At 36.5% G+C, this 15,140-nt stretch overlaps 1 protein-coding gene and 2 long non-coding RNA genes across 3 annotated transcripts; 2 read left to right on the top strand and 1 right to left on the bottom strand.

Moving 5' to 3' along the window:
* Positions 1–795: 795 nt before the first annotated feature.
* On the bottom strand, positions 796–4,819 carry LOC147486823 (amino acid transporter AVT1G-like). Its single transcript, XM_086571121.1, has 11 exons — positions 4,401–4,819; positions 3,502–3,788; positions 3,056–3,270; positions 2,821–2,844; positions 2,538–2,718; positions 2,244–2,463; positions 1,886–2,021; positions 1,553–1,718; positions 1,321–1,364; positions 1,177–1,239; positions 796–1,066 (listed from the first exon to the last, which is right to left on the bottom strand). The coding sequence occupies exons 1-11, from the start codon at positions 4,571–4,573 to the stop codon at positions 971–973; spliced, it is 1,605 nt and encodes a 534-aa protein (XP_086427247.1). The 5' UTR covers positions 4,574–4,819; the 3' UTR covers positions 796–970.
* Positions 4,820–9,231: 4,412 nt separating this feature from the next.
* On the top strand, positions 9,232–10,047 carry LOC147486822 (uncharacterized). The gene is made up of 4 exons (XR_015203282.1): positions 9,232–9,357; positions 9,427–9,496; positions 9,583–9,662; positions 9,987–10,047. It is a non-coding gene; the product is annotated as an uncharacterized LOC147486822 (long non-coding RNA).
* A 1,477-nt stretch (positions 10,048–11,524) lies between these two features.
* LOC147486821 (uncharacterized) lies at positions 11,525–12,088 on the top strand. Its single transcript, XR_015202428.1, has 2 exons — positions 11,525–11,738; positions 11,847–12,088. It is a non-coding gene; the product is annotated as an uncharacterized LOC147486821 (long non-coding RNA).
* Positions 12,089–15,140: the final 3,052 nt, after the last annotated feature.

The following is a 15,140-nucleotide window of genomic DNA, read 5'->3' as shown; positions in this document are numbered from 1 at the left end:
GGGAACGTGGAACCGTCGGTTTTAATGAAGCTAATCGGTATCTCACCCCAAGCTTGAACGACATGTGGGCATCATGTGGGAAGAGAGCCAAACGACTTGGCGAAGTCGTTTGAGAAAAGCGTTGAGCGGTCTACGCGCACCGTTTGGAAGTAATGTTGCTGGTTTTACCTCCCAACGACCTGATGGTGTCGTTTGAAGTTAGAGTTCTGAAACTTTTCGGAATTTCGACGATTTGTCGATATTTCGGCCCAAAGCCCATATTTCTCACATTTTTCTATGTGTACCTATATAAAGGAAAATTATTAGGGTTTTGAGATAACTTTTAAGATATTCATTTCTTGGGTATTGTGAGAGCTCTATTGAGTTAGGCTTTGAGTGAGGCCTCTTGTTCTTGATTCTTGATATTTCTTGTAAACTCTCCAATCTTTGCGATAAAGGAAACTCAGTTCTTGTGTGGATGTAGGTAACATTTACCAAACCACTTAAATCTTTGTGTCTCTTTGCATTATTTACTTTCTTATTTATTGTTTGCTTGTTATAGGTGATGATAAATTAGTGGTTTTGCTTGTTTGAGTTTGTTGTGATAACTACCAAAGTCTTAAGTGGGTTATTTCCTTGGTGTGAGCTCCAAGTTGAAATCATTTGGGATAGAAAGTAGCTAGATTGCGATGTGACTTTCTAGTGAAATCTCCCAACATAAACCATATTAGAAGATTGACAGAAATGGCTACTGAGTAGAAGTCCTACACTGCCATAACTTAATAATGGTATACTCTGTATGAACTCAGTGAATTAAGCAATATATGAAAGGGCTGATCTTTCTTAACAAATGAGATTAGTAGATTACATCACAATCACACTTCCCTGATTGCTCTTGGCTACAGTGCCTCAATTGCTGAAATTTATCTCCATTCTTTATGAGTACTTATCCAATAGCACTGTTCATATAGATAATATTTCATCAAGTCAATCAGCTCATTTCGTCTACTATTTTTTTAATTGCTGAATATGTGCCAACAAATGAACTTATGACTCCAACGATAATAATGAAAATGCACGCTGCAATCTGAAACTCCAAACATAGATAAAGATTATTAGTACGAGGGTCTACAGATGAAAAGCATGAGCAAGATATTCTGTAAGGGACACGGGCCAGCTTGTCATTATTTCTTTCACCTGCAGTCGATCCAGTCTGCCATGGTAGATTTTGAGATAGCAAGCACATGGCAAAATGAGAGCCTGATAACAGCGATGTTTTATTAGAAACATTAATGAATTATACTTCTTAAGATCTGAAGGATGCCTGTTAGAGTAACTTACTACGATCATCATAAGAAAAGATCCAATCAATGCCATTACATAACCTGCATTACAGTTTAAAGGCCACAATTAGTTTTAATGTGTGGGTGTATAAGAGAGCACAGAATGGTGCTGCAGATGTAGGGAAATCCAACATCAATAACAGGAATACGTACAGATTCATCTAATTATAATTATCAGTAAAATTGTTGCAGCATTGATACTATAATCTACAAGTAGGAAATGTTCTCACTGAAGAATGGAACTGTTAGTGCCACAACTAGAGTCGAGAGAACTAATACTGTTCTGATAAATACCGAGACCATGTGAGATTTAAGCTGAGGATATGGCCAAAGTTCTTCTAAGCTCAAAGCAACTGGAGTCAACGTTAATGCATACTTGGAGATAGGATTCACAATCTACATATACAAAAAAACATAAATTAGTTTCCCCTCTTCAGAAGTATTTAGTTGGTGACTAATTCAGTACTTGTTGCAGAGTTAGCCACGAGGAGCTTATAATATGGACCTAAATATACTCTAGACGCAAAATATACTCAGAAATGTAAATCGTTTTCTTTTCATACTGTTGTCCAAACTGCAATTTTAGAAGCCACAAAACTTTTAGGCATGTTCAAAGTAAATTGAGACTGTATGGCATCACCAAACATCCAAACGCCGCATACTGCAACCCCAGTGTACAGGAGAAAACATATTATGAAACTGCAGAAAACAAAAAAAGAAAAAGTACAAAAACATAATCAGGAGATGGTTAAAAAATGAATAAAGCGTGAAATGGAATGTTTTGGATTGTGCTGCATGTTAAAACTTTTTGTTTTCATAAAATCAGTTTCTCCTCTGACTAACTAACGACATATATTTGGAGTTGAAGAAGTTATGGTTCTTAGATTGTAAGTGATAAAGCCCAGTATGGCCAGACGGTACCTGAATATGAGAACTTTTGGGAACTGCGATGGTTCTTTCATGGAAGAATATATATTTGGGAAAACCGAGTGCCCAGAAAAGCAGAAACCGTATATACCAAGTGCAACAGGTAAGTTAACAAGGTCTACAGCAGTTCCACTTGGGTGAAATCCAACTCCATCAACCACCCCAACCCATAACAAGCAGATCATCACCAATATTGATGCTACCACTCCTCCAACTGTAATAAAATTGCTTCAAGAATCAGCAGTTTAAACAGGAGATATGAAGAAGAGCATCTGAAGAATGAACTACCTGAAAGGTACGAAAGCAAACTAAGATTTCGTAGCCAAACTGTTGGAAGAACAAGAAGAGTTGTTGCTATAGCAAAGATGTAGTGAGAATTCAGATGTACCCCAGAAAAATTCATGTGGACATTGGGGTATAGTGCCGATAAGTTATCACTCATCAGAATTATAAACTCTACACAACAAGCCTGCAGAAAGAAAGAAGTGATGTTAAATCTGCAAGAACACGACCATAACAGGGCAAACAGAGAACACCCATGGAAACAAAGAAATGCAAGCGGTAGACTTACATATAGCTCGGCATATAAGATTATCTGCATGAACCAACTTCAAGAGTCAGACGTACGATTAAGTTGTAATACACATCTTAATGAAGAAAATATAACCACCGCGGACATTGTCTCAACTTAATTTGCTTACATGGACATACAATTAGACACATAGGCACATAGGCGTTGAAGCAAATCTAGTGGATGGACACATGTAAGCATTTAGATTTCGGCCTATTTAATTTAATGGACTTACAGCTATGGCAAAGCGAGCAGCTAAACCAAAAGCAGCCTGTCCAATATCAGGATATGTTTGAAGTCCAGGACAACTCTCTAAACATCGCTTCAACAAAATTCCAGTATAGCAAGACATGGCTGCATACATAAGTAGTATCCATAGGCTCATCCACCCTCCTTCTTTGACTGCGTAGGGCGTTGAAAGTAGTCCCATTCCACATAGAACATTAACACCTGCACCAAAAGGAAATTTAATGCAAACCTTTTGGCTGAAGCAAATACAATGGTACATTTTTAAACAACTTCCAGAGCTCATGCTTAAGACGGAATAATTAACAAGAAAACTACAGACTTTCTATGTAGTTTCCAAGCAGCTAATGGAGAGATCCAAGCACAATACCACAAAATTCATCTGGAGATAATTAAGGGGAAATAAGTTAGCATCTGGAGTACGCATGGTGTTACCATTGAGGACTGCTTGAGTGTAAGAGCATTGCTGAGTTGGTGGTAGTTCGGGATAAGAGAACGCCTGACACGACGCATGCTTTGATGGTGGAAGAGGCGGCTCTTCTTTGTCTAAGGTTGCAGTACTTGGGAGGAATGGTTTGTTTAGGGCAGAATCAGATTCCGATATCTGATGTCTTCTATGAGGTGATGATATTGACAAGAACGAACTGCTTATTCCCAAACTCGATCCAGCTAAGAAGCTAACTGTGGGAGGGGTAAAGTTCGAATACATGTCGATTGATTGCCTGAATACATCGATACACTAATGTAAAGTTAGTGTGCGATAGACCCAAGACAAAGTTTTAAAAGAACTTCAATTTCCATGAGGCATCAGTTATCTTTGATGTTTTTTTTCGGACTGTACGCGGCCATTTACATATATCATAAACTATGAAGTACATCAGACCATCAGTACATGATATTTTAGTGCAATTAATTGGTTTCTTTACGAACTTCAAATTACTATGCCATATAGCATACTGTATGAAGGGTTACATAATAGATATTCAACCAGGTCATGCACGGCACGCTGGTTGTTCGTCATTGCATGTCAATAATACAACAATGCATATACATTCGTGCTTAAATATGGATTTGCATTTGAAATCAATACATGAACATAACAAGTAGAATGTTGCAATCTTGGTTAAAAGTTGCAATGATTAAAAATATTTTAGAAATGTTCAATGTTTGTAAGAGTACTTATTAGATAGCTAGCTAACATGATAGATATAAGCCCTTGCTTCGATAGAAACTGTCCTAACAAATTAAATGAACCATATCAAAAGTTCATTCTAAACGAACTATGTTCTAATTACAGAAATCTTTATTACAAAACGAGAAAGAGAGAAAGAGACCTATAGCTCTGAGGCCAGAGTATACTTTGAGAACTGGGAAGTGCATTGTAGGAGGAATCAATGGAGGAAGACGCGTAATCATCGATGTCAAAATCGTCTTCGGCCTGGTTACCTTCGTCGTCCGTCTCAAATTGGATCCCACGATCATGTCCCATTTGCTCTTCATCCTTCATTTTCCCCTCTTGTTCTAAACACTAACAAATCAGAGAAGGGGGGATAAACCTCTTTATATATCTCTATCTTATAAAACAAGCGCGCCCTTGACAAGAAAGAACAGAAAAAAAAATAAAAGGCTCTAAGACATCTCTCTATGAAGACATATACAGGTTGTTAAGGTATCTTATTGCCCTTCATATTGATATCTCAAATCACAAGATTTTTTTCATTCACAATTAATTCGTTTAGTTTCACTTTCAAAGTTCTCATGCAATATAAGCGGCAGTGGTTTCGTCTGAATGTACATTTGTCATGATCAACATCCCCTTTACTTGGCTAATTAAGCTAATTTAGTTGCTTTTGGATGGAAACTTGATTGACATTTTAGGACCAGTTTCCAATCTGTGGTCAATATTCACCTCGTTGTTAAGGTTGATTAGGTAGCTTCAAGATTAGAGAACCAAACCAACTAAATTTCGATTCAAAACAATACTCTTCTTCCTATAGAGCATTTAGGGTCATGACTTAGCGTGTTGGACATAAAATAATAAAATGCATTAATTAATCAACCATTGTGTGCCAAGATAATGCCGTGCAAATCGCAATATGAGGTCAGGGAATTAAATTTTACGATTTGTATTTCTGTGTAGTCATACAACTTTTTTTGTTTTTTTTTTAGCTGAAAAACTGTTGCAGCTTGCACATCGCCAACCTAATTATATTGCGTGAATGCTTATATAGCGTGTTACCTTCGACAGAATATTGTACGCCAATGCGTTCAATGTTAATCCACAATATAACTGCACAGCTAATTAAATTGTCTTAACTCTTAACTATCACATTGATCCGATCTTTAATACTGCGTCCATAAGCGTACGTAAATGAAGGCAAAATCCGGCAGTGATTATGGTTGCTCTTGATGCAACCATATTGTTATCAGTTGGCCTTAATAGTTGGAAATGGTGACTTGAAAAAGAAAAAAATTGGACTTAATTTGTCTTGCGCAGGAAACACATCTCGCATGGTAGTATGGTGCACACCATTTTGGTGTGAACTATGCTGGTGCAATTCAGTGACGAGCAATTCAAAATCACAACAATGCTGACCTACTTTTTTTTTGAAAACAATAAGCTAGGGTTAGGCCGACCCCCACCTGCATAGATTAACCAAATCGTACATAGTTGGTTCCTAATGCATCCTCCTCTATGAGATTATTAAGTTCTCTACCTATGGGAGGTCCATAATGCATTAGTCCATTACAATGTGAAGGCTCTAGTCCTGCAAGATGATCTGCAGGCCTATTGGCCTCTCTAAAAACATGTGAAAATTTACAACTCAGGAATTTCAAAGCAATGTCTAATATATGTGCCAACACATTTTGACATAGCCATGGCGGTTTGGCTATTTTTGTTATTATCTGTATTGCTGAGAGAGAATCAGATTCCACTTCCACTTTTTGTAATCCCATTTCCAGACAAATGCAAAGTCCAACCTATATGGCTTTCATCTCTTGGTAGATAACTGATTGCTCACTTCCACTTCCTGTATACGCTGCCAACAAGACTCCCTTACTGTCCCGAATTACACCACCGTGACCCGTTCCCTTGTCTGACAAAGACCCATCAGCATTCAATTTCACACTATCTTGTTCTTGGCAATTCCAATTTACATTTTGTTGTTTAACTATTTCAAACTTTACCTGCAGCCCGAGAGCTTAATTAATTGGCATAATCTTCTCACTTCTGTCAAATCTTCCATTGAAGAGATCTTGAGTTGTACATACGCCTTCATTTTTCTGAGATTTTTTTTTAAAACCACTGTTGTTGGTTGCGCATTGTTCTTGAACCTTCGGGTATTTCTTTCTTTCCAAATCCCATCTACAACAGCACAAATATAGGCCTTGACAATTTTAGTTACTTGGCTGACTCCCCGGCAGATTCTCAGTATGGAAGACCATTCTCGATTTGAATTACGGCGATCTGAAATGATGCCAAGCACCGACATGGTCGATTCCCTCAATGATTACCGAGAATATTCACATTCAAAATAGAGATGGTTGGAGAACTCTCTACTTTGGTTACAAAGACAGCAAGAAGAATGAGTAAGGATTTTTTTATACACTATCCGATCCTGAGTTGACAAGCTATTGGAGAACAATTGTCAGTAAGAAAAGGAGTGTTGTGGAACCCCAAACTAACCTCTTCCATCTGCTTTTCCCTCCATATCTTCTCAAGGCCTCATATGCGCTGCTTGACGTGAAATTCCCACTCTGATGTGGCTTCCAAATTACTCTCACTACACCATAATAGGATATTTGCAACACACACCTTTTTTGCTTTGCAACGGTTATTTACCGTTAGCAATTTACTAACGTTAAATAAGCGTTGGCAATGTTATAAAGCGTTGGTTTATTTGGGTGAATTTCAGAAATTAATTGCTAACGCTTAAAAATCGTTAGCTAAGTGTTACAAATTAAAATTTCGTGAAATAGTGAAACAAAAAAAAATCGCCGCTCTATTATTTCGGTCTAAGTATAAAACATAAGTTTTTTTTCTCTCTCTCTCACTCGCCAAGATTTCAAGATCCGATCTCGCGACTCCTCAAATTTTTACTTCTCTCTCTCCAAATCCTTGAATCCATACAAATCCTTTGCCTTCAAATCTAGTTTTTCTTTTCCGGATCTAGTTTCTTTCTTTGCAAAAAGAACGATATCCGAATCGGTAGGGATTCAAGTTGGTAACTTTATTGTCTCGAACATGGAATCCAACCCGATGGTATCATGCCTAGGTATAATCTAATTTTTTTATTTTTTATTTTTCTATTTCACCGCTGAATTGCGCAGAATTGCACATAAAAATGTTTGTTTTTGTGTTGGTTATTATTAATTAACAAAACTTCATTTACCTGGTTTTTGTGTTGGTTATTGTTTTTGTGTTTGTTTAATTTGATTTTCTCTCTGTATGTGATCTATTAAGAATATGAGAAAAAAAATTAAATCCCAATTGTGACGTGAAGTTTAGAAATTGTGAACTTTGAAATTGCGTGGCTATGCACTTGTATTCATGCATGTGCTCATCTGTTGGCGTATCGAATATTCAGGAACAAGTATCTAATTGGCAATGGTCCTGTATGGTTGTATTCCTCACAACATATTCAGGAACAAGTATCTAATTGGCAATGGTCCTGTATGGTTGTATTCCTCACAACATAGTTGTCACCTTTGAGTATGCTCGTCCTGAAGATTAGTTTCTGACTTGAGATTTGGATGCTCTGTTTTATTAAATCTGACTCGTTCCCTGGAAGCAATGATCATGTTTTATTCTTCTGCACATTTTATTCTTTACTGTTTTTTCGCACTGAATAACACATTTTATTCTTCTGCAAACACATTTATTGAAATGAAAAAGTAAATCTTTTTAGTTTTGGTTACTTTTTATTTATTTATTTCTTTAACAAGCTTTCTTTACTTGTTCCCTGGAAGCAATAAGCATGTTTTGTTCTTCTACATTTTCTTCGTGCTGTTTTTTTTGCATTGAAAAACACTTGAGCGGATTCATTTTTTAAATAATAAATAAATCTTTTTCATTTTGATTAGCTTTTATTTATTTTAACAAGCTTCTTGTACTGGGATAATTTAATTCCCTTTTGACCTGTTCCCTGTAAGCATTTATCTTGTTTCGTTCTTCTATATATTTCCTTCTCTGCTGTTTTTGTGTGTATTATTTGTCAGTGATGATCCATAACTCTGTTTTTACTCTTTCTACTTGTAGATTACCTCAATTTTTAGTTCTTGTTTCTGTTCTTGTTATCTACTATTACTAAACCATGAAAAAAAATATTTCTTTTATTGTCTAGGGAGCAGGGGGCTTTTGAAGTTGCTTTGCTAGACATCATCGATGAGTGAAGTGAAGAAAAACTGTTAAAGGGGTAATATTAGCATTCTATTGGTAATCTTCGTCGGAGGCGTTTCGTGGGACACCACTGAAGGTACTATAATATTACGTTATGTTTAATGTTAACTTAGGACATTGTGTAATCCAATTTGTTGTGAAATATTGTTGAATGATACATAAAGGAAAAGTCATATAAGTTGTCATTATTATTGGAACCTCTTATACTTATCGTGGTAAGTGTCATTGCTATCTTTTTGCCCCACATGCATTAGTTGTAGGCTTTGACTACACCAGAGTAATTGAGCTTGTATTTGAATTCCCGCTAGAGTGTTCAATCATTTCAAATGCCTATAATTAATTGATTAATGAGACTTCACTTGATTGTTGATATGATAGGATTGTATTTCTAAGGTTGAATTATTTCGTTTTTTTATTTAAGGAGCAAATATCGAATCTGAGGTTTTGGAAGGAGTTGAGTATTTACCTTGAGCATTTTGTTTTACTTGGAGTTTGTTTTGTTGCAAGGGTGTGTAGTTGAGGGTCTGATAACACTGGCATTTATGATTGTAATGGGTGATAAGCCACTGTAGCCATTCACTACTGAAAAAATGGTTATCAAACACACCCTAATAGAAGGGTGTAGATGGTCTATAATTCATCTCACCAATTCAGCAGCCATCTGACACAGCTCAGGGGATTTTGAAGTCCCTGGTGGCTAGCACTCAGAGAAGGATACCATGACATCAACTGTACTTCAGGTACTACATATAATTTTTTTTCTAGAAATTTTGTTGCTTATGAATGTGTTCCCATTCTATAAATTCTATGAAGCTGGTGATACTGCTATGCAGGTTTTACTTTCTCAGATGTATTTCAGTGGTTATGGTATCCCCAAAGATCCCAAAATGGTAAATATATATACTTTTTTATATATATATTTTGAATTGTTTCATTATTTGTTTTGTTTGGAAGAACAGGGGAAATTTTGGATAAATAAAGCTTCTAAAGTTCGATCAGCGGCTTTGAAAGTGGGCGATAAGCGTCCTGGTGAGTTAGATTCCTTTTACTTGGGCTACTTGGTGTTTTGTTGAAAAAAAATGTTTTCACTAATTTAAGTTTTATTTTGGTTATAGGGTATGTTGCAAGTGATTCTAATTCAGAGGAGTTGGCTGATGAAGTATAATGAATTGTCGAGTGAGGACTGATAAAAATTGTGAGTTCTTCTTCATGTTATTTCTTATATCTTTGTCAAATGACTTGTGTTGGTAATTCTTCTCGATATATATGGGTCTTTATTTCTGTTAATTATTATCATGTTTTGGAGGCTTTGATGTAGTTGTATACTTATATGATATGTTTATTATTCAGTAGAGAGAGAAATAGAAACGTAGTTGGATAGAGAAGAAGCGAGAAAAGAGAATACGGCCTTGATTGATTTCATCCCTCTCTCTGTCACACAATAGTTTACATCCAGAACAATGGCATGTTTCTTTCTGTCTTACAAAGATTTTTTTTTTTTTTTTTCATTTTGCTTTAGGGTGAAAGTATCCTGGCAGATTCCGGCATAGAGCAGCTAGAATTTATTGCTTTATCTCAAAATTTGGAGACCAAGTACCGTAAGAAGGTAATCTCAAATTATACTTGTGTTTTGCGGGTAAATAATGATTTACGAATTCTTATAAAAGGGAAACTTCTTATCAAGATGGCATCCACAACTTAATCTTGAATTAATATTTTGACTCACAAAGACAAGAAAAAAATATGATTGTCTTGCCGCGTATCACAAAATAGCAATTACATATCCATTTATTACATAGAAGAAAGTGGGTTGTGGTCCCCATATCTTTGTCCATGTCATAAGATGAGGGTAGGGTGGGGCTGTCACCAATGAGGCAATGACTGTTTTGAACAATATTGATAATTAACACGTAACTTGAGCTTGATTGTTACTGCTGTGGGTTGGAGGGATGGGCACCAACCAGTATTTGTGTATGAAAGGCTTCATAGATCTTGTTTTTAGGAGTTCGATTGAACTCCTGGACTCCTGGACTCTGGCTGGGAAAGCACAAACCATTTAGTGCAACGGGTTTAAAAACCTTTTGCATCATTTCTGAATGAGAACTTGTAGTGTAGTACTAGACATTTGCATCTATTTTCTCCGTGTTTGTGACAGAATAATGCCTCAGTTATGGTGTTAGATTTATCATGCGGTTTTTTACTTAAAGAAGCAACCGTACAAAACATGCCATCTTAGAAGGGATCAAACTTTTTCCTCATTAGGTACCTTTCCCGGAAAAAAATTGAACGAAGAGCAGGAGTGAATGTGGAATGGAACAAACTTCTGTTTTTAGCCTTTTTATTTCTTTATCACTATTTTATTTCGAAATACTCTTGCTGCTTCATTTAGACAACACCGTTACCTTCTCTACTCATGCCAAACCAATTATCAAGCCCTATAATTCTCTTTTATTCCTTAGCTTTCTAAGGGCATCGAATGGGTGGTGTAAAGTGGATGCGTTGTAAGCTTACAACCGCCATTTTAAGAACCTTCTTCCACTGAGTGTTTGAGGTGTCCATTGTATCTGTTTTACACTAGTGTTGTAAACTGGGTTTAGAGGGTGTCATACACCAGTTGTAAAGTGGGATGAGCAGTTTACGGACTGGATTAAAAATATGGATGAGGTTTGGATTGGTGTGTGATGCAAGTAAAACTCGTAGAGGATTTGGAATGACGTGCAAGTCCCAACTAGGAGATTTTGATTTCCAAGTCCTGCAACTCGCACGCCATTAGGAGTGACATGCCAGTTACTTGAAAATTATTGCGACTAGGAAATTTCTAATGGTGTTCTCAGTGATGTCTGTGTTTTGTTTTACAAGTTTGTAACTTAATTGAGATGGGGTGTAAAACAAATACCCACAAGTAGATGCGTGGTGGGGTGTGTAAATCCTTGTGGCTCCCATCTGGAGGTGTAGATTTACATCCCCCATTGCAAATGCTCTAATTGATGTGTCCTGGAACAAAATCTTATGGAACAACCTCATAATCTTAGTGTTCTCCTAATGATACCTCAGTACCCATCAGATTTTAATTGATAACTGTTGTGTTTCTTTTCACAGATGGACAACTTTTATACTAGTTAGCTTTTGTTCTCTTTCGTGATTTTACTATTGATCTGAAGTGATTGTGTGCTGTCGATTCTGGTGTATTGAAATGTGTTGGCTGATGTTGTGCAACTCCATGATTGGCTATGACTCCTCATATGGGTCTATTATGGACCATACAGTGACTGTGAGTCTTACTGTTTATCCCTCCTATTTATACATATAGTTCCATTGTCTATTTCCTTACTAAAAAAGTTATACAAGGCCTAAAAGGTTTCTTATTTTCTGACTACAGGTATATGAGAAGGTTCGTTTTTCTTCTCGCAGCTCTTGTTCATCTTCATGTTGCACTATGACTTCATTTGGCAATGTAAGGATTGTGGATTATTGTTGTCATCTTTGATAGGGAGCTGAAGTTATCAGGATGTACAAAACTTTGCTTGGGAGTATAGAATTGTATTTTACTTGATTTCATAAAATTGTATTTTTTATTTGGTTGCTGTATAGATGAGGTAGTTTCTTTTACCTCTTTCACTATCTTGTAAGATTTAGTCATCAAACCATGATACAAATGCTCTTGTTTTGATTAATTTCTTTCGTCCTATTTGCAAAAGCATTGGTAATTTTCTTTGTTTCTATATGAAACCAGGAGGTTCAAATTTAGGGCAAGAAAAAAATAAAAATAATTTTTTTTACAATATCAACACATTAGTAACGGTTGTAAACCGTTGCAAAGCAAAAAATAAATATTAAAGCATCATCAATAATCATTACAAATCAAACTACGCAACACTTTTTAACCGTTAGTAATTGTCACTCTGCAACGGTTAATAACCGTTGAAAAATTTAGTTTGCAACGCTTTTTAACCGTTAGTAATTGTCACTCTGCAACGGTTAATAACCGTTGAAAAATTTGGTTTGCAACGGCAAAAAACCGTTGCAAATATTTCCAACACTTTACCGACGCCCTATTTGCAACGCTTAAAAAGCGTTGCGAAAATTATTCGCAACGGCTTTTTGCCGTTGCAAATAGCCTGTTATGGTGTAGTGTCTATCTTTCTCTAAATGTCTCTCAATTATAGTAGACCTGATGTCTTCCCTTAGACGATTGCACTGGATATTCTCAACTATTACGTTCCAATCTCCACCTAATATTAGCTCACTAGCCTTTACATTGAGAGGAAGCTGAATATTCATGACAGCTTATGCATTTGCCAGAAGAGGGCTGCTATTACACCATATATCATGCCATAATAGAGTGTCCTCTCCATTTGATATCGAGTAAAGGATAAGGTCTTTTGCATATTTTCTACACTTTAGAATGTTTCTCAATGACCAGGAGCAGTCTTTCGGTACTGCCATGGTCCACAAGAATTTATTCTTGGGCTGATTCTTCCATATCCAATCAACCCACATAGTATTTTCTTTACTTGCTATCTTGAACAATAACCCACATTGCACACCTGTGTTCCATGTTTCCATATTCATAATGCCTAGTCCTCCCTTTTCCTTTGCTTTGCTAATAGTACCAATACTTGCTTGATGCACACACCTTTTGATATCAGTCCCACTCCATAGGAAAATAGCACATATATTTTCCACTTGTTCTAGAACAGTTATTGGTAAAATGAAAGTTCTTGCCCAATAGATGTGTAGAGAGCTAAGAATTGATACAATCAACTAGAGTCTGCATGCATGAGAGAGTAAACGTGCTTTCCAATCCTTGATTTTCCCAGTTACTTTTTCAACCAGAGGTTGGCAATCTTTGATACCTAATTAAGCAGAAAAGAGTGGGAGACCTAGGTATTTCACTAGAGGTTTGACAAGCTCAATTCCTAGAATTTGAGCCAAGTCTATAGAATCTTGATGCCCCATAGCCCCAGTCATAATGGTAGTCTTCTGGGAATTGATTTGAAGTCATGTAAAGCATGCAAGCAATCTTTAAGGGCTGCAACAGATGTAACTTCCCTTTTGCAAAAGATCAAAGCATCATCCGCAAAGGTCAAGTGGGTGAGTAGACTCCTCTTGCATTTAGAATGATATTGGGTCAGCTTGTTATCAATACTTTCTCTGATCACACATCCCAAAATCTCCATGATTAAAACAAAAAGATATGGGGACATGGGATCGTCTTGTCTTAGACCTCTTCCTCCAACAAAAAACCCTTCCGGTGAGCCATTTATAAGAATAGAATAGGTTGGTGAGCTTATACACATTTGTATCCATCTCTTCATCTTTGGTGGGAAAAGAAATTTATCCAACATGACTAGGATTGATTCCCAGCTTACCATATCATATGCCTTTCTAATATCCACTTTAACTGAACATCTTGGGGTACCATGTCTTCTTTCATAGCCTCTCAACACTTCATGAGCTAGAAGGATGTTGTCTTGTATTGATCTCTCAGGGATAAAGGTAGATTGATTCTCATGTACTATCTCTAAAATAACCAATTTCAATCGGGATGTAATCACTTTGGAAACACACTTGTAAAGAGTATTGCAAAGTGCAGTAGGCCGATAATCTTCCACCTTAGAAGGATTGCTCATCTTTGGAATTAGGCATAGAAATTGACCTACTTGATTGTGAACGAAGACAAATTGAAGCAAAACTGACGACGACATATAGCCCTGTAGGCATATTATGGATTTAGAAGTTCGGTTTAGCTTAGCGCTTTGTTGACTGCAAGAAGAAAATGTTAAGTTTGCTTAGAGCAAGTCCAATCGACAGCTGCCAAAATGAGTTGTGCTAAAGGATGCCACGTCAGTGTTTTTTTGCCTTTTGGTAGGAGTGTCAAATTTGGGAGCCGCAAAACACAAAAACCTTTCCAATGGTGGTTTCTTATTTTGAAGTGGTAAAGTCATACATATGGCAGAAGTCCATCCATTAGTTGCAAGTTTAGGTCGAATTTTATTGGACAGATGACACAATTTGTGCCGTCTGTCGAAATTTAATGCACGGACGATAGAAATTGTGTCGTCCGTCTCCCGAAACATAATTTTGGCAGCTGCTAAACAAGACCACAAATTTAGTTGGATATATGACACCAGTCAAATTTAGGACCCTTTTAGTAGCCCTAATGGAATGGTTATTTGGTTTTTAGGGTGTTCCTAGCTTACGAACTTGTCCTACGAATGGGTATCATTATATTAAATTATTCTAAAAAATATTAGTAACTATGCATAGCTATGAGATATGGAAATTATATTAATCGCTCATTCAAATTTCTTACACCACTCTCGATAAAAAGAAAGCACCAAACCTTGATAAAACCCATCGACTTATTTTTGTTGTTAGGTTTAATAATAGAAGTTTGATTGAAATTTTGTGAGAATGCCCAATGTGGCGAAGATGATATTGAAGCTACTTGAATAGCAAGACATTTTCAACCATGATAAAAGAATTATAACAAACACTACTTAAAATGCAAAACTATACTTGTCGAGACATTATATTCTCCCTACATATAATACAACTATGTTTCGGGGTTAGTTCAATGCATTTGCATCAAGTTTCCGATTTTACGTTAATTATTCTTTGAGGCAAATTCAATGTAGTTGCATCTAGCTAGTTTCCGATTTCTCATTAA

Source organism: Coptis chinensis, chromosome 7, assembly GCF_015680905.1.
Source record: "Coptis chinensis isolate HL-2020 chromosome 7, ASM1568090v1, whole genome shotgun sequence".
Classification (NCBI taxonomy): Eukaryota; Viridiplantae; Streptophyta; class Magnoliopsida; order Ranunculales; family Ranunculaceae; genus Coptis; species Coptis chinensis.
This window is presented reverse-complemented; position numbering and strand designations above follow the sequence as displayed.

Bases quoted from the DNA above. Each gene is read 5' to 3' on its own strand.
- LOC147486823 (XM_086571121.1), bottom strand. From the start codon at position 4,573: ATGAAGGATGAAGAGCAAATGGGACATGATCGTGGGATCCAATTTGAG. The intron at 3,271-3,501 runs GTAACACCATGC...CTTTTGGTGCAG, and splicing joins CACTCAAGCAGTCCTCAATG to GTGTTAATGTTCTATGTGGA. The intron at 1,240-1,320 runs GTAAGTTACTCT...CGCTGTTATCAG, and splicing joins CTTTTCTTATGATGATCGTA to GCTCTCATTTTGCCATGTGC.